This window comes from Somniosus microcephalus, chromosome 7, assembly GCF_052327205.1.
Source record: "Somniosus microcephalus isolate GS21.2 chromosome 7, FLI_Smic_1.0, whole genome shotgun sequence".
NCBI lineage: Eukaryota > Metazoa > Chordata > Chondrichthyes > Squaliformes > Somniosidae > Somniosus > Somniosus microcephalus.
In genome coordinates this window covers 175441383-175465036 of record NC_140993.1, presented here as the reverse complement: position 1 = coordinate 175465036, position 23654 = coordinate 175441383, and the positions used below count along the sequence as shown (strand labels likewise).

Here is a 23654-nt window from a genome sequence, read left to right as displayed (position 1 = left end):
GTTTCCCAGGAGGTCACACTGGAGATGGGTGTCAGGCTCCAAACTTCCACAGCTGTGGTTATGCCTTCTAAAAGTTCCCCCAGACCTGAGACAACAAAGTCCTGCCACCTGCAAATGATGACTGATCAAATATCCTATTTAATGGTGGAGCTGCAGCTAATAGTCAGCAATCCAATTGTGCTTTTGCCAGGTTTCACCGTCGTGTTTCAGAGCTGGTGTGCTTCACGTGGGAAAAGGGTTAAAATCACCAAGGCCTTTCAAAATGGGATAACAGAGGCAATTTAGTGCTTGTTAAGGGCCTTAAGGGCCTATCCTGCCTCTTGGAGGTGGGATGGAGACGGGAGCAGTAAACACGATTTCTTGAAAATTGCTTGGAGGCGGGATGGAGGCGGGGTTGGGCCCGCCCGCCACTTTTTGCAATTTTAACACCCCACAGAACTCCATTCCCGCCTCCACGGTCCTGTGAAATTCAAGCCCTATGTGTGTTGGTAGACAGAAGCTCATGTATAAGTTATATTATAGACAACTGATCCAAATTCAGTACGACTAAGGCAATTAGCAAACTGCCACAGATCTTATCTTTTTTTGTAGCTGAGGAGATAATAGTCAATAATTCTGTAATCAGTTGAAATATGCTGTTGATTTTCTGCTACTGCTTCCTCTTTAGCGTGTTTATTCTTCTATTATCCAAAGCCTTGGCGAACACAAGAGCGAACATGTCAATGCAGCAAGCTAATTACAGCAACATAGTTTCTGTTTGACCATGGGTAATGCTGAAATATTATGCAAATGATGTCCCACATTCATCGGGAGCAAGGGATTGCTAACAGGAGTGGTCTTTGGCACTGAGCACGAGAGAAATATCTGGTGAAGCTATAAAAACGTAACAACTCCAAAGCTAAAGGCATGAATGGCCTGCACAAAATATTATCAAGGAGCAAGAAGAACTTAAGCAGTTGCCAGAAATATCCAGACAGAAAGGGTTTTGTTTTAAAACCTCTCACAATGCGGGCAGCACAGTGTCACAACATGTCAGAGTGTGGTAAGATGTGATTTGCGTCCATAATTCATTTTGCTCAATCTCAGCCCAGCAATCTTAACGAGGCACCAAGTGAAGACCAGATGTTTCCCTAAAGGGAGGCATGGGAAGATCAGAGGGAGATCCAGACTAGATTGCTTTTGCACCCTTCTGGTTAACTAGAGAGGCCTGGGAAATAGATCTCCTGTCCTCTGGATGGTGTGGGAGGTTCTGAAAAAAGCAACAAAAGAAAAAAAAACCTCCTTGAGATTGCTCCTAGTGTGGAGAATTCAGCGCAGATTCCATTATGTGAGATCACACCCACCTCGTTGGCTTTGCTGAACAGTTTTCATCATTGCCACGATGCAGTTATTTGTAGCATTCTGTACATGCAGAACTGTGCTGTACAAGCATATAAATATAAGAACGTACTGCAAACAAAACAGCAGATACAACGCCGTAAAACACCTAAAGAACTCCAAGAATGTAATTGAGCTCTTGGTGAACTCCTACTTTAATTATTCATAAGCATCTTTCATTAAACAAAAGTCAAACGTTTCATGATTTCTGCTAAGCCCACAGACATTGCATTTTCCTTATATATTAATTGAATACATCCCATTTGTAACAGTGATGTGGAACTTTCCTCTTGTTATTGCTGAGTTGGACGTTGTTTTCAAAGTGCAGTTCAGTGGTCTGTACAATGTGACTCTTTGGTAAATCACAGTACATTAATTTCATGTGATTATATCCGATTACTCTGGAATTCGCCTGTTTTCAAACAAAATAAACCAAGGGTTAAATCGGAAATAGGAGTAGAACTTCAACAGGAACGTTATTAGCAAGCCTCCTACTAGAACTAGCTACTGAGGTAAAGCCTTAGCCCAGAATGTTTCACTATGTGAAGCAGATGTTTACTATTTTGTTTTGTCAGAAACATGTTACTAATATTGCACACACCTTTCAGGATTTGCACTGTTATGTTCACTGGAAAGTGAGGAACCACATCAGTGTTGTTGGCCAGATCTGTAAATAATAGAAGGGGGATTTCATGGTAGCTGCCTGCATAACTCATGATTAATGAAGTTGCGAGTGAGCTGTAGTCACCCTGATTAGTAGAGCTATAAATCATCACAAGGGGAGGTATTAAAGTGCATTCAGAATTTACAACACCCAAAACAAAAGTGAAATTAAGACTAATAAAAATGTTTTCTTGTGACATCCTGCTGTATACAACATTAGCGCTGTAAATGAAATCTGTACTCAACTACTAAATATGAAATATATGCAATCACGAGCAGTACCTATACAACGCACGTGCATTTTAAGAACATAAGAAAAGTCAAGAACAAATAAAGGACTGAAGCTGATCCCTCTAGTATTCTAATTCTTCCAGCCTGGCATCCAGCTGCATTTTAAATGCTTTGAAAGCATCCATCTCTACTCCCCTCCCTGGCAGATTATCCAAGGTGTTTATCACACTTTTTGTGTAAGTATTCCTTTTGATATCTCATTTAAATGTAATTTTCACTTGTTTGTTCTTCCGACTACCAATCCTACTTCCTTTCCCTATTTTAAAATAGTATACTGGATTTATTTGTGTAAGCCATTTAATATTTCTCTACTTCAGCAAGCTTCCTCTCTTAACATCATCTCCCTAGGATGTAGAGATTGAGCTTTTTTAACCTTTTCTCTTAGTTGTCCCTTACACTTGGAATCATTTTTATTGCTCTTCCCTGCATCTCCTCCAGTGGTTGCATATCCTTTTTATAGGACAGTCACCAGAACTTTACTCAGTACTCCAAGATCAGTGCATTTTACAACCTAGATTTATACTTATTCTGTCCCCATTACAGGATATTCAATCTGCTGTCACCACAAGTATATTCATACATTAACAATGTAATGATCAATCAATTAAAAATAAAAAAAATTTGAGTTTTACCTTTTGTTAGCGCATTTATTAACTTCCGACTGATATTGAACACAAGAAATAATTAATACAAACGGAATACTTTAGAAAATGATGAGTTTCTCTTATTTCATAGAATTGTAATCGCTGAGTCCATAATTAAAAGAAGCACATACTCTGACATGAATCAACTGAACGGCCTGCGGGTGGCGCTGTCCAGGGAGAGTATAAATACTTGGGCATGGGCCCAGCTTGCGCAGGACATTCTTAACAGGAACTAGTGAAGGACACAACTAGACCTCCGTGTTGTAAAACAGTTGATTAAAGCCTTGTTTAATACTTAGACCAAGTGCCTAGTAGTTTTCTTACATCACTCTTTTTGCTCAACACCCCTCCTCCTCTCCCTAAGGCACTGACTATTCTGGGATAGGTTCTGTCATCACCAGTAGACCCCCAATACCTTCTCCATGTGACCATTCCTTATGTCCACACCTAGAAACTGAGGGCTGGATTTTCCCTGCGGAGGTGGGATGGCGGCAGGAGAGCTGGTTGGCGGCTTCCGGTCCCACGCCTGTCTGCAGCCGCTCTCTCAAAAAGATTTTCCGTAGATTGGCCCTGTTAAGCGGGATTCCTGGCCAATTAACAGGAAGCGGGTCTGATGACGTCATTTGATGACGCGTCATCAGCCGGTTTCCTTAAAGGAACCACGGCCACATTGATTTTGACAGTTGTGCTGTCAGTGTTCTACAGCATTGAGGTGCTGCAAACACTGACGAGCACTGCACAAAGGTGCACGTCTGCACCCAGGCTCACGCATGACTCCCTGCATATGCTTATGGAGGGAGTCACAGCACACAGGGAGATTCTCTTCCCTTTCCATGGGCGGAAGAGACCTCCCCAGGAGATCAATGCAGTCTGGTTGTACATTGCACAGCAGTACATGAGCAAGGATGTCGTCAGGAGGACCAGGCTGCAGTGGCGCTAACCTTTTAATGATCTCAGTAGATTACAAAACTGCAAAGCCACACTCAACCTCATTCTGCTGTGCCACTCATCACATCCCCATCACTCTGCCTTCCCTACCCTACTCCTGCACATCCTTAATCACACCAACTTACCTTGCACTTCCACCCATCCCTCTATCTACATTATCACTTCCCCATCTCACTAGCCACCCCTCACACTCACCTCATCCTACTGCAAGCATGCCAACTAACAACACATAAGGGTAGGCGCTTGAGAGGTTTAGCCAATGTTCATGTGAAGTTTCTGTTAATGTGTTGTCAAACATTGAAATCTATATTTTCAACACTTCACCTTATTGGACAGATCTGTGCGCACCTTGAGAAGTGTTTTACTGAGTTCCAGTGAATGTTAAGACATAACTTCCCCCCCCCACCCCCCTTCCTCCCACTATAGTGATGAGTGTGAATGGAATGGCTTGGACATTAAAGGGATGCTTTACAGTGCTGGTGTGGGATGGTGTCAACCTGGCGCATCATGTGGCAGCCAGGGTTTACAGCGTCAAGTGAAGTAAATCTGGCCATGGTGACGCCATCGCTGGCCTCCCGGGCAGCAGTGTTGTCAGGGGCTGATGCCCTGTGTCCTGTGCAGCATCAGGTGATGGCGGAGAAGGTTGGTGATGTTGGTGTTGGGGCTGATCGTGGAAGGATTCAGAGGACCAAGGTGTGATTTTTTTCATGGGCACCGGTGTTGCTGTAATAGATGACAGGTGAGATGACAGAACCGATCTGTCAATGGTGAGAGAGGTTGTTCCAATGAGGTGGCACTGATTATACAGTTGGCTCTAAACACTTGCAAGCTAAAGAAATCTCTATGGCCTAGAAATTGGGTTTTGGCGCAGCCAGGGCTTTAGCGCCGGAAGTTAGTGCCGGCGCTAAGTCCCCCTGCGCGCGCCAAAAATTCAGTAGCGCCGCGCCCAAATGGCTGCCGGCGCTACTGGAGGGTTTCAGCGCCTCCCAATGGGCGCTACCTGCCCCATTGCGGTGCTGTTCCGGCGCTGCGGCGCCCGATGCGGTGCGGCAGGCTGGGGAAGTGCAGGCCTCCTTCCGTTAAGGAGGAGCTGCCTGCACCCGACCGCTGGCCGTTGACGGCTGAATAAAAATGAGCCCGGCACCTCGGAGAAGTGCCGGGCTCGCGGCCCACACACATCTGTGCCGCGGGGGGGTCTTGGAGGAGTCCGGGGAGGGAGGTGCGGGCAGGCGGCCGCCGGGGAAGCGGCCGGCCGCCGCGCGACCTTAATGCGCCGGTGCTAACTTTAGCAAGGCACCTTTTACAGAATGTTGCTTGCGGCTGCCACGGGCGAGGCGGCCGCAACTCAATTTCGGAGTTCGGGCGGGTTACCACGGCAACCGGGACGCTGCGCACACCGATGACGTCATCGGTGCCGGCGCAGCGCTACCGGTGCAACGCCGCTTTAGGGCCCCACTCAATTTTTCAAATGGCCATAACTCTGGCGCTAGTCCCTCTAGCGCCTCAAAAGCGGCGCTAAGGCTAGTGAATTTCTAGGCCAGTATGTCTTACAAATGCAGTAGCCAACTGTTTCTGAGCTCTGAAACTGAACATCTGCAATATGGCATCCTTTATACCAGTTCTGCAGCTCTCAGCTTATCAGATACATCAAAGCAGACTCAACTCATGCCAGAGTGAGCTGGCGTGGTCCCCGAGCAGCGGGTAACCTGTGGGGGAACACGTAAAATTGCAAGGTAGCCTCAAAATAGCATTAAATTGGCTGTTAACAAGCTATTTAATAATATAAATTGTCTCCCCCGCTGCTTGGTGTCGGGTCAGTTCTGTACAGGCAGACCCGACACCTGGGAGACTCACGTGGAGACGGGTTTCCTACCCGCTGTCAATCTTTGCTATTTTGACAGCGGACCCTCCTCCAAATCCGGCCTCTGAGCACTGGCAAAATCCAGCCCTAAGTGTCAGTAAGCTATTCAACAACACCAACTTGTGTTTTTATAGCACCTTTAATGTAGTTAAACGTCCCAAGGTACTTCACAGGAGCGTTAACAAGCAAAATTTGACACTGAACCAGATTAGGAAATATTATGACAGGTGACCAAAAGCTTGGTCAAAGAGGCAGGTTTTAAGGAGCGTCTTAAAAGAGGAGAGAGGCGGAGAGGCTTAGGGAGAGAATTCCAGAGCTTAGGGCCCAGGCAGCTGAAGGCACGGCTACCAATGGTGGAGTGATCAAAATTAAGGATACACAAGCAGCCAGAATTAGAGGAGCACAGATATCGCAAAGGGTTGTAAGGTTGGAGGAAGTTACAGGGAAAGGGAAGGGCAAGGCCATGGAGGGATTTGAAAACAAGGATGAGAATTTTTAAATTGAGGCGTTGCCAGACCGGGAGCCAATATAGTTTAGCGAACACAGGGGTGATGGGTGAACGGGATTTGGTGCAAGTTAGGATACGAGTTATTCAACCTAAGATCCTCCTTAAAACCCACTTCTTCGGCCAAAGCTTTTTGTCATCCCCCCTTCTAATATCTCCTTCATTGACTCAGTATTCACTTTTTCCTTCTGCTGGTGTGAAGTGCCTTGGGACTTTCTGCATTTTAAATATATGTGTAGAGCACTATATAAATGCAAGTTGTTGTTGAGTGATATGGCCAAGCCCAATCTTGACCTCACATAAAGTTCATACACATGCACCTTCTAGAAACATTCACTAAATTGTGATTGGCAGTGGGAATTTAAACTGATGTCCTCCTCCCTGGCCTAGGGACACTAGTTGGTCAACTATTATGCCCCAACTGCCACTCTATTTGTGATTCATTAACAGGGTTCTTCCAGGTCTGTATGATTCAGTACCTCACCGGGCAATGCTTTTACTGAGTGATTCTTCAGGAGCACTGTACTTCTTTTATTCCTTTGTACTTGAGGTGCTGTCTCAGCCATGGTTTGTGGTGGGGATTGAGGCTTTCTTATTTCAGAGATAGCTGTGGCTATGCTTTGGTTCCCTTTATGAGGGTTCCCCTGTTTCTTGCCGTTTCTATGTCAGTTGGCTTGCTTAAGATAGTTTTCCGTCATTACAAAGTACTTTTCTGCCTTTTTGGAAAATTAAGTTCCATCTTTTTTTTAAATTTCCTCTTCCCCAGGAAAATAATAAGTACAGTTGAGAAGGTGGGTTACCTGCACATAATCCAAAACTAGCACAGCTCCAAACCGGCTGCAAGATGCAAGGGAATGGTCATGGAATGGCCATCTGGTTGATATATCCACCCTCCTTCTGAGGAAGCAGCTAGCTGCCAATCAGAGCCTCCCCACAAAATTGCAGCTGAGATTAAGTCTGCATTGAGCACAATGTTTGGTGATGCCATTGTGGAATGTATAAGGGGCAGCGGAGGACTTTGAACATTGTGTTCCAGTGTTCTGGATGACTTTTCTCATACTACTGCTGGTCAAAACTAAACAACAGTGTATACAAATTGTACCAATCAATAGAAGGTGTATTGTTGCTCAATAGCAGTTGGTCAGATCCTGTCTCAATTGCTGTGTGTGGTTCTGGTTGCCTAATCATGGGAAGGATGTCATTGCGCTTGAAAGGGCGTGGAGCTGAGCAATGGAAATGATTCCACGTATCAAGGATTTATATAATGAGAAAAGGGTAAAAAAGTTGAGCTTGTTTTCTTTGGAAAAGAGGTTACTTAAAGGTGACCTAATTGAAGTTTTCAGATTTTGAAGGGAGTTTACAGAATTGTTTCAGGCAAATTATTCACCATAATAACGGTTCAAATACAAGGGCGCATAAATTTTAAAATTAGAAAATAGGGACTGATAATGGAAGTCAATGGAATCTTGTCACCCAAAGGGAAGGATATTGGGAGGAATTTTAACCCCCAAAAAACAGGTAGGTTGTGGTCGGGTGGGAGGTTAAAGTGTTAAAAATCTGAATCCCGACCTCAACCTGCCTCCAACCCGCCCACTTCCGGTTTAAACGGAGGCGGGGAGGGGCGCGGGCAGCCAACCCGCTCCGAGGAGGCGAGTCGCCCATTTAAAGATTATAATGAGATTGCGTGCCTCATGGTGATCCACCATTTTAAATGTAACTATGGGCGGGTAGGTTTCCCAGACCTCGGGAAACCTGCCAGCTAATGGAAGATGAGGACTGCTGGATCCAGGAGGTAACAGCCTTCTGATCTGCCCTCCGAACCTCCCTCCCCCTCGAACGGCCTCTGATCTCCTGCTCCAGAGGCTTCTGATTTCCCTGCCCCCGGCCTCCGATTTCCCCCTCAGGCCGATCTCCGACCCGCGGCTCCCCCCACCCCCTGCCGACGATCACGGCAGCCGACCTCCTCTGACCATCCCAGCCTTCCACTACCTCCGACGATCACTGCCTTCCACTTCCTCCTCCAATGATCCTGGCCTTCCTCTTCTCTGCTCCCGGGTTTCCCGACCACATTGCAGCCCGCCCCCCCTCGCTCCCTATCCGCCTCCAAGATAAAATTCTGGCCATTGAAACAAAATGTATAAATGGGTTCAAGAGATAATTGGATGTGTTTCTGGAGAAAGAAGGGATTAAAGAATATGGTGAGAAGGCAGATAGTTGGAGTCAATATATGAAAAAGGGACAAATTCTTTGGGTCTAATGGGCTTTCCCTTTTCCCAAAAATTCTTAGGAATGTTCAGTATCTTTATGTATTAAAATATAGTCATAGATGGATGATTATAAATACCTGGGTTCTGTATGTAGGTTGTATTTATTCTTCATCAGTCGTTATTCTATAGCTGTGTACTGGTGAAGATAACTGTATTTTGAAATGCATACCAATACATGCGCCTGGAATTTTCACAGGATTTCTTCTGCTGCTCTAACTTCAGCTGAAGATCAGTGGTTGCTGGAGAAACGGCATTAATAGCTAAAAACAGCCGGTTACATCGTTTCTCCAGGGCTTCCGCTGAAACTATGATAGATCAGGAGAACCCTGTGGAAATTCGGGCCAGTGGAGTGGTATCTGCTGGGTTCCGATCTGCAGTTTATCCTGCAATGACTTATTATATAAATTGCACATTCGGTGGGGAGTGGAAGGAGCAGACACTAAGGGGTCCTCCACAAGAAAGAGAAGAAAAGTGTCAGATGAGTGGGTCCAAGGTATACCTGTGCACCTTGTGCTGGCGAGAGAGAACTTGGTGTTGGTAACGGTCTCCTTAGTATAGGAATGGTGTGCAGCATGGGGCAACCTAATATACTGGAACCACAGTACAGTGTTCAGTGAAAAACTATTGTTATTGCCCAACACCGCCTTCAGTGTGCCAGTGCAGCCTTTGGCACCTGAGGAAGAGAGTGTTTGAAGACCAGGACCTCAAACCTGGCACCAAGCTCATAGTTTAAAGAGCAGTAATGATACCCGCCCTTCTGTATGCCTTAGAGACATGGACCATGTACAGCAGGCACCTCAAAGCACTGGAGAGGTAACACCAACGCTGCCTCCGCAGGATCCTGCAAATCCAGGATAGGCACACCAACGTCATTGTTCTCGCTCAGGCCAACATCCCCAGCATCGAAGCTTTAACCACGCTTGTTCAGCTCCGATGGACGGGTCACATCGTCCGCATGCCCGATATGAGACTCCCAAAACAAGCACTCTACTCGGAGCTCCGACACGGCAAGAGAGCCCCAGGTGGGCAGAGGAAACGCTTCAAAGATACCCTCAAAGCCTCCTTGAAAAAGTGCAACATCCCCACCGACACCTGGGAATCCCTGGCCCAAGACCGCACAAAGTGGAGGAGAAGCATCCAGGAAGGCGCCAAACACCTCGAGTCTCTTTGCCGGGAGAAAGCGGAAGCCAAGCGCAAGGAGCGCACGTCAACCCAAGCACCCCACCCACCCGCCCCTTCAACCATCGTCTGCCCCACCTGTGACAGAGAGTGTAGGTCCCGCATTGGACTCATCAGTCACCTGAGAACGCATTTTTAATGTGGAAGCAAGTCATCCTCGGTTCTGAGGGACTGCCTAAGAAGAAGATTGGTATTGTATTTAGTAACCATAGTACTTCAGTAGATGCATAAAAATCCATTCAAGTGGGAGTGTTAAAATACAGGGAATATAGAACAGTAACTGAAATTGTTCAGTGAAAAATATTAGAGTAAATTCTCATCTTCAGCCCTTCCAGTGCACACCTTTGTGAACAGGGACTACATGCCAGGGATTTGTGCACATGCCTACTCCAATTTTAAATTGAATGGACAGAAAATCCTGATGTGTGCTCCTGGTCCGTAAAACATTGGAACAAGAGAGCTAAAGACAAAAACATTGTTTTGCATATTCTGTGTATCTGCCCTCCCAGTAGATACCCAACATCCTCTTTGCGCAAAGTGTTCCAAAAGCATCCAACAAGGGTGAGGGCAACGGGTATCTGGGACTTCATTAAATGGCGGGACCAACAGTAACCAATGAGATTTAACGATTGAGAAAGAAACAGAGGAATGACGGAGGAGAATGAATTAGAGTCAAAGGTATAGAAAGAGAGGGAAAGAAAGGTTGGATTAAGAGAGAAAGAAAAGAGATAGAAAAGCAAAGTAAAAAAATGTAAAAATTTGAAATGTGAAATTTTTAAAATCTCTAATAACTATTTACTACATGTAGGAATGAGACTGAACGGTTTAAATTGTTCCCTTTCTGGGTCAGAGAGATTGATTAGCAGCGCATTAACAATTATCATGTCATTAAAAGGGTGCTTACGCTGTTAATTATAAGCCCATACTTTCTGCGGTGAGTTTAATAGGCAATTAAGGTGCAAATCCAGCAACTTCTTAAAAATAACGGGGAGCCTAAGGGCGAGATACCCTTTACGTGAGGCAGACGGCGGTGCGGCATAAATTGACCAGCAAAGTCAATTGGCGTATCTCTTCATCCCCTGAACTTGCTGGCCGATTTGTGGATTAGTAACGGCATGCTTTGTTAACACAGTTATTTTATAGGAAGATTTGACCCATTATATGATTACATTTTTGTATTGCGCTTCAATGATTTTATTGAATTTTACTGATAATATTTCCACAACAGCCACAGCTTTTTTTTAAACCCTTTGCTACACTGCACTTCTTGGTCCCTCAGATATACAGCTCTTTGTACAAGCTGGCAGAAATTGCTGATTCTATCTCTTTATTTGTTGATGCAGGAAGTTTCCTGAGGAAGGGGAGATGGACAAAGTAACAGCAGCTATGGTCCTGACTAGCCTGTCCACCAGTCCACTGGTCCGCAGCCCTCCCTCTGCTGTCCGTGTAGCAGGTAAGTTGTTAAAGTTACATGACGTTACTTTGTCCCCAGTATAATTCATTTACCATAGGACTACTTTAGTAAAACCAAATTCAATTTGTGACTTCTAACTATAGTTCTAAAGTAACAGTTTTTACATTGCACATTTAAAGAGATTTGAGGGTGAATTTTGCGAGCTTCTGCTTCCTGTGTAGAGCTTCACTTGATGGGACTGTAGATCGAAGATTTGGGCATGGATGTTAAGGACTTGCAATGCCCTCAATTTTTCAGTGATTAAAATTAATGAACAGGAAATTTGGCGCACTGACTACTACGCCTGAGTGTCTGGGTATCTCCTCCTTTCATCAAGTGAGGTTTTTAGAAGGCATTGTGTGCAGTGTTTAGAGGATTGAGCTCCCATTCATAGAATTATATAATTTTACATCACAGGAGGAGACCATTTGGCCCATCATGTGTGTAGTAGCTCTCTGAAAAAGAGTTATTTACTCAGCCCCATTTCCCTGTGCATTCCTGTTTTTATGTCCTTGGGATGTGACTGATGCTGTCAAGGCTACATTTATTGCTCATCCTGTTGAGTCTGTGCTTTTAAATGTAGTTATGCTGAATAACTGGACACAGACAACAGAATACTTAAACAGGTCTTTAGTAACTGAGGGTCAGGGCTGAACTGAAATACACTTTGCTCCACAGGGTTTTTATATACTGGTGTGGTCACCACCAGTACTACAATATACAGGAGCCATCAGAAAGTAGTCCATCACCTTAAGGTAGTCTCTTAAGGTGGTACAGGTTACATACACTACAATTCCTCCCCTTTTAGCTTAACAGTGTACACCCCAATTTAAACATAACATGGATAACATATATACAACTTTCATACAAAACTGTTCAAAGATTCAGTCTCTGAGGAGGCCTCCTGATCTGGGCCGGATAACGCCTTTCAGGGGTCTCTGGTTCTCTTTGCTGGGGTGACTCATCCATTTGATCTCTTATGGATTGAACATCATCATGTACGTTCGAGTCTGAGGTAGATGCTGCAGGCTCAATAACTTCTTCAACTGGTGTCTCTGCCGTAGACATGGGGTCGACCCTTGTTCTCGATTCCACAAGTTGGTCAGCATGACGTCGTATTACGTTCTCACCAACGTCTACCGTGTACATCAAGGGTCCTTGTCGGGCACGAATTGTTCCGGATTGCCATTTATCATTCCTATAGTCCCTGGCCAACACTGGTTGTCCTATTTCGAAACTCCGAGTGGCCTTATTATTTACGTGCTGGAATTGTTTGTTTTCGACTTCCCTACGCACATTGGGTTTTAACAAATCCAACCGGGACCGCAACCTCCTGTTATAGAACATTATGGCAGGGCTTTGATTTGTCACTGCATGCGTGGCGTTTCGATATGCCATCAGGAAATTGTCCACCTTGTGTTGTAGTGGAATATGGTCTTCGCTCATGGCCTTTATCGCCTTTTTGAACGTTTGTACAAATCTCTCGGCCAACCCATTGGTAGCCGGATGATATGGGGCAGATGTATAGTGTTTCACCCCATTCTTTTTCATGAATTTCTGGAATTCTTCTGACACGAACTGTGGTCCGTTGTCTGAACATATTTGTTCCGGCAACCCATTCCTTGCAAATATGGTTCTTAGAACTGCGATCGTCTTTTCAGAGGTAGTGGTCGACATCTTAATCACTTCTGGCCATTTAGAATGTGCGTCTACCGCTATCAAAAACATGGAATCCATGAATAGACCTGCAAAGTCGATATGCACACGTTGCCATGGGGTTGAATGCCATTCCCACGGATGCAGCGGTGCAATTGGAGGTGCGTTTTGAACTTTTTGGCACCCTGGGCAGCTTTTAGTCAGATCCTCTATTTGTTTGTCGATACCTGGCTACCACACATAAGCCCTAGCAAGGCCTTTCATCTTGACTCCCCCCAGATGACCTTCATGCAGTTCCTTCAGAACTCTCTCCCTTAATTTAGGAGGAATAATCACCCTTGTCCCATACATCAATGTTCCTTGACAGACGGACAGCTGTTCTCGTCTGGCTGAGAATGCAGGTAACAGTGGTTCGCCATGTGCTGGCCACCCCTTCACTGTCAAATCGTAGACCCGAGACAGTGTCGGGTCGTTTCGGGTCTCTCTCTCAATACTCGCATTGGTGACTGGTAAGCATTCGATGATGGTCGAGTGAAATATCTCGACAGGGTCAACTACCGGTGCCTCTTCCGCTGTAGGTAGTGGCAGGCGCGACAGCCCATCAGCATTACCATGTTGCTTTGTACCTTTGAATTCGATATCATATTGATGTGCCCCAAGGAAAAGGGACCATCTCTGAAGCCTCTGCGCCGTCATAACCGGAACACCCTTCTTAGGGTTAAAAATGGAAACCAACGGCTGGTGATCTGTCAGCAGCGTAAACCTTTGGCCTTGCAGGTAATGGTTAAATTTCTTAACTCCCCACACGAGGCTGAGAGCCTCCCTATCTATCTGAGCATAGTTGCGCTCTGCGGAGGTCAATGATCTGGATGCGAACGCGACTGGCCTTTCCAAGCCATTTGGCAACTTATGTGAGAGCACTGCCCCGATAGCATATGGAGAAGCATCACAAGCTAAACGAATAGGCAGCGTTGGGTTAAAGTGAGCCAACACTTCCTTAGAGGTGATCAGTGCCTTGCTTTTTTGAAAAGCCCGCTTACAGTCCTCGCTCCACTTCCATGGTATTCCCATTTGCAAAAGAGTGTTCAGCGGGTGTAACACCGTGGATAAATTTGGAAGAAACTTGTGGTAATAGTTAATCAACCCAAGGAACGACCTCAACTGGGATACATTTTCCGGAGCGGGAGCTTTCACAACAGCTTCGATCTTGTCAGGTGACTTATGAAGCCCCTCCTGGTCAATGACGTGACCGCAGTACGAGATTCGCTTCTGAAAGAACTCACATTTCTGGCGATTAACTCTGAGTCCATATTCTTTCAATCTGGTGAGCACCTGCTCCAAATTCGCGAGGTGTTCCTTATCATCATCTCCTGTAATCAGAATGTCGTCCAGGTAGCATTGTGTGCCTGGAATTCCCTGTAATACCTGCTCCATGGCCCTTTGCCAAATCGCTGGAGCCGATGCCACTCCAAAAACCAGTCTATTATACCGATATAAGCCCTTATGTGTGTTGATCGTGAGATACTGGCGTGACGCTTCATCAACTTCCATCTGTAGGTACGCCTGCGCCAGGTCTATCTTGGTGAAGTGTTTCCCGCCAGACAGTGAAGCGAAGATATCCTCAATCCGCGGAAGCGGATATTGCACCGTGTGAAGAACCGGATTAACAGTGATCTTGAAATCGCCACAGATGCGAACCTTCCCAGGTTCCCCCGGCTTGTTGCTCAACGAACACTTCATGACGGGAACAATGGGTGTGGCCCATTCGCTCCAGTCCACCTTTGACAGTACTCCTGAACGTTCTAGCCCTTGCAGCTCTGCTTCCACAGCAGGTCGTATCGCATAAGGTACCGGTTTGGCTTTGAAAAATTTTGGGTTTGCATGTTCTTCAACCTTGATGTTTGCCGTAATTCCTTTCAGTGTTCCCAGTCCCTGTTGGAACACCTCCTTAGCATCGTCCAATATTTTGGACAGTCGTTTAGGTTTGACGTCGTCCTCTTTACAGGAATCTACAGTTAGTGCTTGTAAGGAATGCCAGTCCATATTTATTCTCCGGATCCATTCCCGTCCCAGTAGTGGCGGACCTCCCTCAGGTAACACATACAAGTCCATTCCCTGACTTTCTTTACCATTGTAGACCACCTTTACCTTTATCTTTCCGATGGGGTATACTCTTTGCTCCGTGTATGTTTTCAATACAATCTCCGTATCCCTCAGGGGAATGTGTGAGAATAACCTTTTGTAATCTTGCTTATTCATGACCGTCAATGCCGATCCAGTGTCCAATTCCATCTTCACTTGGACTCCTGCTATCCGAAGCATGACCCAGATAGTTTGGTGGTCTGCTGTGTTACCCACATTATGTATTTTTAGACAACCCAGTTCCTTACTGCTGGAGTCTGAATCCGTCTTCTGTTCATCCGAACTGTTCTCTGTCACCTTGTGTACTTTTTTGTACTTCTCCTGCGGCGACTTTTTGTTGCTGGTCTTCTTTCCTGACCGGCATACTCTCGCTATGTGACCAAGTTTGCCACATTGCCTGCATTCTTTATCTTTGAACCAGCACTGGTTCTGGTCATGCGTTGTCCTTCCGCAACGATAGCACTTTACTGCGCCCAATGCCATTTCATTGGTGCTGAATTCCGATGGCCTTTGCTGCATTTCTGCAGTGCCTCGTGCTGCTGCCTCGTGCGATGCTGCAATGCTGAAAGCTTTGTCCACCGTAAGATCCTTTTCCTCTAGCAGTCGCTTCTGGGTTCCTTCCTTTAGTAGCCCACACACAAACTTATCTCTCAGAGTGTCTGCTAGTCCTGTACCGAACTGACAGTACTTTGATAACTTGCGCAGTTCGATTAAGAATTCAGCATTGCTTTCCTCTTTAAGCTGAATTCTTTTGTAAAATTTAAATCGTTCCGCTATCAGCAGCGGCGTGGGGTTTAAATGCTCTTGCAGGATAGTAACAATATCCGCGAAACTCTTTCCTACCGGTTTATCTGGTGTTACAAGGCGCCTTAATAACCCATACGTCTTCGCACCCATCGAGTTTAATAGGGTTAGTGCTTTCTTATCCACCGGTACCTCATTCGCTGTACAGTAAACTTCAACGCGTTCCACTTAAGTGGCCCAATCTTCTACATCGCTATCAAAAGCAGTGATGTTACCCGTTTTTGGCATCCTTGTTGAGTTTCCTTTATTTTATTTTATTTTTCAAAATGGCGGCTTCCCGCGCTTGGCGGCTTTTCCCGCGCTTGTCTTCTTCCCCCGCCGACTAAAATGGCGATTACCGCGCTGTTGCCGTTGTCGCCTCCCAGCGGTCCTTTATTTCCCCGACGCTGCTGCTCTTATTCTCCGCCGCTCCCGCGGTCCTCGTGGACATCAACGCTTCCCTGGCTGCTGCGCGTCTCTGCCCCGATTGCAGTCCGGCCCCTGACACCGGCTGCGGTCGTGTTCTCCGCCCTTTTCTTCGTTTTCCCTCCCCTTCTCCCACTGACAACTCGGCCGACTTCCCCTCCGTGCCGCTCGATCGGGCTTACCCGCCGCTGTCGTAGAAGGGATGATCACTGCCTGTCGTCGATGGTGGACTTCGTGGCCAGCAAACCAACCCGGGTTCCCGATGGCCTCCCGTGCGATGCAGTGCTCAGCAGGATGTTGAGGGCAGATGCCCCTTTTCGACGCCCGTTCTGAGGACAAAGCTTCCTTGGATGCAAAACTGCCGCTAGGTACGACCAGACTCGTCGCCACTGTTGAGTCTGTGCTTTTAAATGTAGTTATGCTGAATAACTGGACACAGACAACAGAATACTTAAACAGGTCTTTAGTAACTGAGGGTCAGGGCTGAACTGAAATACACTTTGCTCCACAGGGTTTTTATATACCGGTGTGGTCACCACCGGTACTACAATATACAGGAGCCATCAGAAAGTAGTCCATCACCTTAAGGTAGTCTCTTAAGGTGGTACAGGTTACATACACTACACATCCCTTGTTGCCCTCAGGCAGTGGTGGTGGGCCTTCTTTTCGAACTGCGTATTCCTAATGCTGATGGTGCTCCCACAACTTCATTAGGTAGGAAAATCCACGATTTTGACCCAGCTACAATAGGGTGGAGGGAATTTGCAGGTAATGGTGTTCCCAAGCCATTGCTGCTCTTGTTCTTCTCAGTGGTAGAGTCTGAAAAGCTGGGAGGTGCTATCAGTGTAAGCAAGATAAGTTGCTGCAGTGTATCATGTAGATAGGTGATGCTGCAGCCACAGTGCGTCGGTAGTGGAGCGGATAGATATTGAGTTTGTGTCAGGAGCGCCTGTTAAGTGGACCGCTTGGTCCTGTTCACCCATCCAGGCAAGTAGTGAATATTCCATCACACTCCTGACTTGAGGCTTGTAAATGGTGAACGAATAGCAGGTAAGCCACTCACCGCAGAGTACCCAGCATTTGCCCTGCTCTTGTAGCCACAGAGTTGCTATGACTGGTCAGTGGTGACTCCCCAAGATGTTGAGGATAGGGGCCATTGAAGATCAGGGGAAGTGGTTGGGCCTTTTCATGTTTCTGCTGATCATTGCTTGATTCTTATGTAGCTCAAACATTGTCATTTGTCAGTCCAAGCCTGGATGCTGTCCAGGTGCTGCTGTAGACTGGCGTAGGCTGCTCCATTATTGGAGGAGTTGTGAATGGAGCTGTAAGTTGTTCAGTGAAAATACAGATTTGTGTAGAGGTGGAAGAGAAGGTGGAGAAGGAACACGAGGTCAGGCTTATATGTCATCACTGGTGGAGGTTGAGGTCCTCTTCCTGATACCCGGCACTCCTTCCTGGACCTAAGCAAGGAGATTTGCATGAGAAGGCTGCGCGTTACCAGAGAAGCCCAAGGCAGGCTTTGTCTCCTTGCCAGACCTTGATGCAACCAACTTCCATCATTTGGACCACATGGACAGTGCCTGTTAAAGTTGTAATAACCATGAACTTTTTCACCACTAGTTCTTCACAGGCTGCAACAAGATGACCAACAGCAGCCATTTTACAGTTCATACCTGCATCCACCAGGCCACTGATGCCTTGTTTAGCAAGGCTGCTCAGTTTGTCAATTTCAGAATGTGGTCCTGGCAGCAGAATGACAGTTCTCTTAATTTCTTCCATGTGACTGGCTTCCCTAAGGTGCATGGGGTCATAGATCCTACTCGAAGCCATCTGGACCCCATCAGTCCGTACCATAAAATATTTGAACTGTAAAGGCTTACATTCATTAAAAGTGCAGCTGGTATGTGACCAACAATGCTCAGTGTGCTGGCAGCTGCTGCAATGGCAGTCCACCATGTCAGCTCTTTGTCACCCAAGTGCCTGGGATATATAGAAAAAGAACTTGTATTTACGTAGCACCTTTCACAACCTCAGGATGTCCCAAAGCGCTTTACAGCCAATTAAGTACTTTTGAAGTGTAGTCACTGTTGTAATGTAGGAAATATAATTTGCACACAGCAAGGTTCCATAAATAGCAATGAGATAATGAGAAGTTGGATAAAGAAAAAATCAGTAAGTATGATTTCAATGGATTTTCAAAAAGCATTTGATAAGGTACCGATTAAGAGACTTAGGGCAAAGATAATGGCACACAGAATTAAGGTGAATGTGGCCACATGGGTGGAGTGATGGTTGGAGACAGCAAAGGGTAGTGGTAGAAAGAAGCTTCTCAAACTGGCGAGTTGTAGTAAAGAGGTTGAAGGGCCTGTGACAGTTGGAATAGTGTTTTCAGTTTGTTGCAATAGTACATTCCAGTTAAATACTTAACACACTTAACTGCTTAAGTGTGTGCGGTCATGATGTTCTCATATTAATTGCTATGCAAACAGAGCCCACTGAAAGGGAATGTGCCTGCTACAGAATTGTTATATAATACTAAATATTCTGTGGAGAGAGATTAATGCATGTATTTATGACATTGTTATCATTTTTCAAGCTTGACACCTGCTAGTTAGAGGACAGATATCTTACGCAGAGCCTCGCCTGACAAAATTAACATCATGAAGTTCTGCTTGTGTGCAGGGGAGACACAGGGTCGGTGTCTGATTTTTCACACACTCCTTATGTAGGGTCCCGGGCACTGGCAGCATCTCTTACACAACATTTTCATTCTGTTAAATAGGACACATTGACATACCTACATTCTGTTTATGGGCTATTTTAACACACAGAAACGTACTCTCATTTAATGTCTCCGTCTACCTTTCTACCATTCTCTCTATCTGATCTCTGTGGATTACTTTGTTTTCCAGTTGTATTTGTATTCAGAGAAATTTTCACATACAATTTGGAAATTCCTTGCCCTGAAAACACAGTCTAGTGCAAATTAATAAATGATACAATCTTCACAGACATTTCTGGCTACTCATAATTGGCTACTAGCAGCTTTGCTGAAACACGAATACACTAATTAATATATTGCTGTGGTGGCAGAAGCATTTTCAGGATAGATTTGTCAATTATTTATAGGATCAATGCTACAGTTTTAAATTATAACTATTCTTTGTATTTGTTAAATGGAGAGGGAGAGAAAGAGCACTTACATAGAAGTAAGCTTCAGATCTTCAGATATGGTGCAGCCAACTGTGACAATACAATACTACACCCACGTGAATCAGTAAAATTGACCAGCCACTTGGTATAAATAATAGCAGGACATTTTAATTTTTTTCATATTGCTTTTGATTTACTTACAAATGTTTGCATAAATGAGAACAACTTAGCTTTGCAAGTGTCAGCACACCTCAGCGCTTGCAAGTGGCTTGAGAGCACCTTGCTGCACATCAGGGGGGCCATGGGGACCCGTATCTGCAATGGCAGTCCCACTCAAAAAGACTTCCATGAAGCTCTGGTTTTTCTGCTCAATAGCTGCCTATCGCTCCTCCAGAGATGTCAAATCTATTCTGAACATTCAGCATGTTTTCCTGACTCTGGCGACTTATTTCCTCCATGGCTGTAGCCAGCCTTTCCACGGAGGTTGCCATCCTTTCCGTGGTGGTGCGTTGATGCGCCATTGCCTCCACAACGGCACTGCTCATGTTAGAGTTGGACTCCTCCATCCTCTCCACACTCGCAGTGACCCTGGAGACAAAACCTGTCAGAAACTCCTGCACCTGCTCCTGGAGTTCCAGCACCGCTCTCCTTCTGGATGGACCCAGAGGCACAGGGTCCACCTGCAGTGGAGCAATGCTAGGAGAGTCCTGCAACCTCCGGCGAGGACTCTCCACTGCTGTCCCTGTCTCCACCACCTGCTGATGCTCACCTGTGAGATGTGATACACATGTGACAACACTACTCTATGTCCCAAAGGTCCCACCGAGGTGTGCGTATCTGCGCTGGTGCTGGGTGCGCTTACATCTACTGACGCTGTGTCCTCAGAGGCTGCAGGTTCCCCTGAGGAGTCTTGCTGCTCAGTCTCTTCCTCGTCGACAGTGGAGTGGGGGCTGTGTGGATGGTCCTGTGGGGGAGTAAAGGCATGAGTTAGACATTTGACGGAAGTGTGGCATGCACATGCAATAGTGCAGATGCTCAAGTGGCATTCTAATAATGTACACCAGCAGCCATTTCAGTCACTCAAGCAGTGTAAATGAGAGAGACGCAAAACTATTCTGTCACCAGCTTGGTCTGCATTGCCCGTCTGTCCGTCCCCCACCTCTGCGCCGGCGATGTCCAGGGCCGCCTTTTCAGCCTGGGTGAGAATGGCTGGGGAAGGTGGCCCTCCTCCTGTCTTCGCTCTTTCCCTTCTATTGTGGGCTCTCCTCCTGCAGTGAGGGAGACAAGTGGAGTTGGAGTGAGAATGATGGAGCGAGTGTAGAGAGTCCAGAGCATAGATGCTTAGAAGGAGACAAAGATGGAGTGAGGTTCCATGTCCAAGGGCCCTCCCTGTGCGTTGGTAGTTGTTGTCATTGCATAACATTGAAAGGGAGTGTGAGGGCAGCATAGTCGAATAGTGAAGTGATTGGGTTCAGTGAGAGGGATGGTGAAGGGTGCAAGGGTTTTAAGGGTAAAGTGGGATGTGGAGGAGGAGGTTGACAATGCAGAGTGCTGGTGATGAGAGGAGAAGGGGAGCAGAAGGAGGGTCAAGCTGAAGGTATACTCACTTTGCCTGATCTTACAAGGTCATTGAATCTTTTACAGCACTGCAGCCATGTTCTGCTGCACACCGATCTGGAGGTTATATCCCTTGCCAGCTGGACCCACACAGCCTTGGTTCCCATGGGAGGCCTCTTCCTCCCAGATGAGGGGAAGAGCACCTCCCTGCTGGCTCTCGCCCCCTCAACCAGGATACCCAGCACCTCATCCAAGAACCTCGGGGAGGCCCTTGCCTTGGAGCCATTCTTCAAGGAGATAAAAGTTTGGAGGTGGTGCAGCATCAACCAAAAACCAGTGGAAGAGCCAAGGCAGCAAGCAGCCCTTAAATGAAGCTGGATAAGTGACATCAGCAGAGGCGAGTTTCAGACCCAAAACACTAATTGGCCCAGGGGAACCCACACCTCTGAAATCAACTGGTCAATTAGGGGAAAATCGCAAATTTTTCCCACCTGACAGTGGAGGCGGGTTTGGAACCCACCCAAACCGAAACCCGCCTCCAATGGGAAAATCGCCCCTCATGTCTTTAAATGTATAAAAAATATATACATTTTCTAATTTACTGCCAAATTGAACAAAGTTTTGTGCCTATCAAGGTTATGGATATATGGATGTTAGTACTAGGAAATGTACTGAATCTGCATCAAGCACCCCCAGGTCAAGTATAATTAAACTCTCTACTATACCCTGAAAATGTGCTTTCACTCTCAAACCTTAGAAGAGCACACTGTATTGGACCAATGTCACCTTTTATATTTAACACACTGTGTGAGATTACCAATTTAATGCAAAATCAAGGGGAGTTTTGTGCTGTGGGCCCACATCCATTGGGAATGGAATTGGCGCTCCCAAATACATTTCATGTGGCACCCTTACAACATATAAGGGTCAAGCAGCAGAAATAGGAATCTTTTTCCCAACCATCTGGGATGGATTCAAACCCAGGTCCCGAAGGTGAGATCCATCGTGATAATTAAAATATACTGGTCTATGCATGGCATTGAACACAGTGAGTCAAGACCAAGTGCTGTGATCAGGTCAAGCAGGGTTAGGAGGCGGAGGATAACTGGACCCAAGCAGGGGAGGGTGTCAGAGGAAGAGAGAGGAAGCATATGGGAGGGGGAGAAGGGGCGATGGGGAGTGGAGAAGTAACGGAGAAAGGTGGATGGAGAAAGGGAGACTGGAGAGGAGAATAAGAGGGAACAACCGAGGGGGTGGGCGGGGGGGCGCAGTGGGGAGGTGGCAAAAAGAGGTGGGACACATGGGATTGGATTAATTTTCTTCTCGGTGGGTAGGGGGTGCAATGGGCCACCTTTCACAGTGGGGTGAGGAGGAGAAGACGAGGAGCAGGGGCAGAGGACCAGAGTGGGAGGGGGTGGAAAGAAAATGAAAACCAGGCATGTTCTATAACGGGCAGGCGATCGGCATAGGCACTTTACCGTCCAGGTGAAAATCTACTCCATTGTGACATAGGTCACAACATTACTGGAGGTTATGCAATGTACTGTATGTTACAAATGATGCACCTGTTGAATGAGAATTTCTGCTGCATTTTGTGTAACAGATCAAAACGGTTCTTGGAAGGAGGGAGCTAACATGTCATCGAGCTACAGCAGCAGTGGCACCTGGAGCTGGGGTGCCCCAAGTGATCAGTCAAATCCATCGACCCCATCACCACCCTTATCAGCCGACAGCTTCAAACCTTTCCGTGCAGCTATCCAGCCAGATGACAGCATCGACGAAGCAGAATCCAGTAACTTGTTGTTTGATGAACCCATACCGAGGAAAAGAAAGGTATGTTTAAGTTGCCCCAGATGCAGTTCCCAGTTCTACCTCTCACTCATCTGCCTCTGTCCTTGCAAACTACCACCTAATCTCCAACCTCCCTTTTCTTTCCAAAATATTTGAACGGTTGCTCCCGAATCTGTGCCTGTCTCTCCCATAACTTTCTGTTTGAATCTTTCCAATCAGATCTCTGCCCCTCCCATGTTACTGAAACTGTCCAAACGAAAGTCGCGAATGACATTCTATGTGACTGTAACTGTTATGCATTATCATCCTTGTCTTCCTCAACCACTGCAGCCTTGGACACAGTCAACTACACTGTTGTCCTCCAGAGCCTCTCTTCCATTGTCCTAATCAGCAGGACTGGCCTTTACTAATGGGTTAGTTTCCTATCCCTACACCATCACTTTGGGAGGCCTCCAAGGATCTATCCTTGACTTCCTCCTCTTCATCATCTACATGCAGGTAGAATGGGCGGTGGGAGTGGCGGTGGGGGTGTGGCAGATGAAATTCAATCTTAGTAAATGTAGGTGGTACATTTTAGTTTAAAAAATGACTGGAAAAGCAGAGGGATTTGGGAATTTAGGTTCAGAAGATGTTAAAAGCAGCACCTCAAGTGGATAAGACCATAAAAAAGCTAATGGAATACTCAGTTTTGTGGCAAGAGGTATAATGGTCAATCTAAATAAAACCATAGTAAGATCACAGTTGCAGTTTTGGGCTCCACACTATAGGAAGGATGTTGAGACAATAGAGAGCATAACAGTACATATTCATTAGGATGCTGCCTGGTGTGTGAAAATAGAAATACAAAGAAAGACTAGAAAAATTGGGGCTGTTTTCATTAAAACAGGAGATTAAAAGGTAATTTGATGGAGATGATTAAAATTGAGGTGTCTAGACCCATGCCCCTTCCGGCCACTGT

At 46.1% G+C, this 23654-nt stretch overlaps 1 protein-coding gene across 3 annotated transcripts in view; it reads left to right on the top strand.

Moving 5' to 3' along the window:
• The window catches only part of znf704 (zinc finger protein 704), a 353820-nt gene that overhangs the window by 211088 nt on the left and 119078 nt on the right, over window positions 1–23654 (top strand). For all 3 annotated transcript variants that reach the window (XM_085993235.1, XM_085993237.1, XM_085993236.1), the window contains exons 3-4: window positions 11079–11188; window positions 22509–22738. In XM_085993235.1, the coding sequence (XP_085849361.1) occupies window positions 11079–11188; window positions 22509–22738 (340 nt within the window). The remainder of the gene's footprint in view (window positions 1–11078; window positions 11189–22508; window positions 22739–23654) is intronic.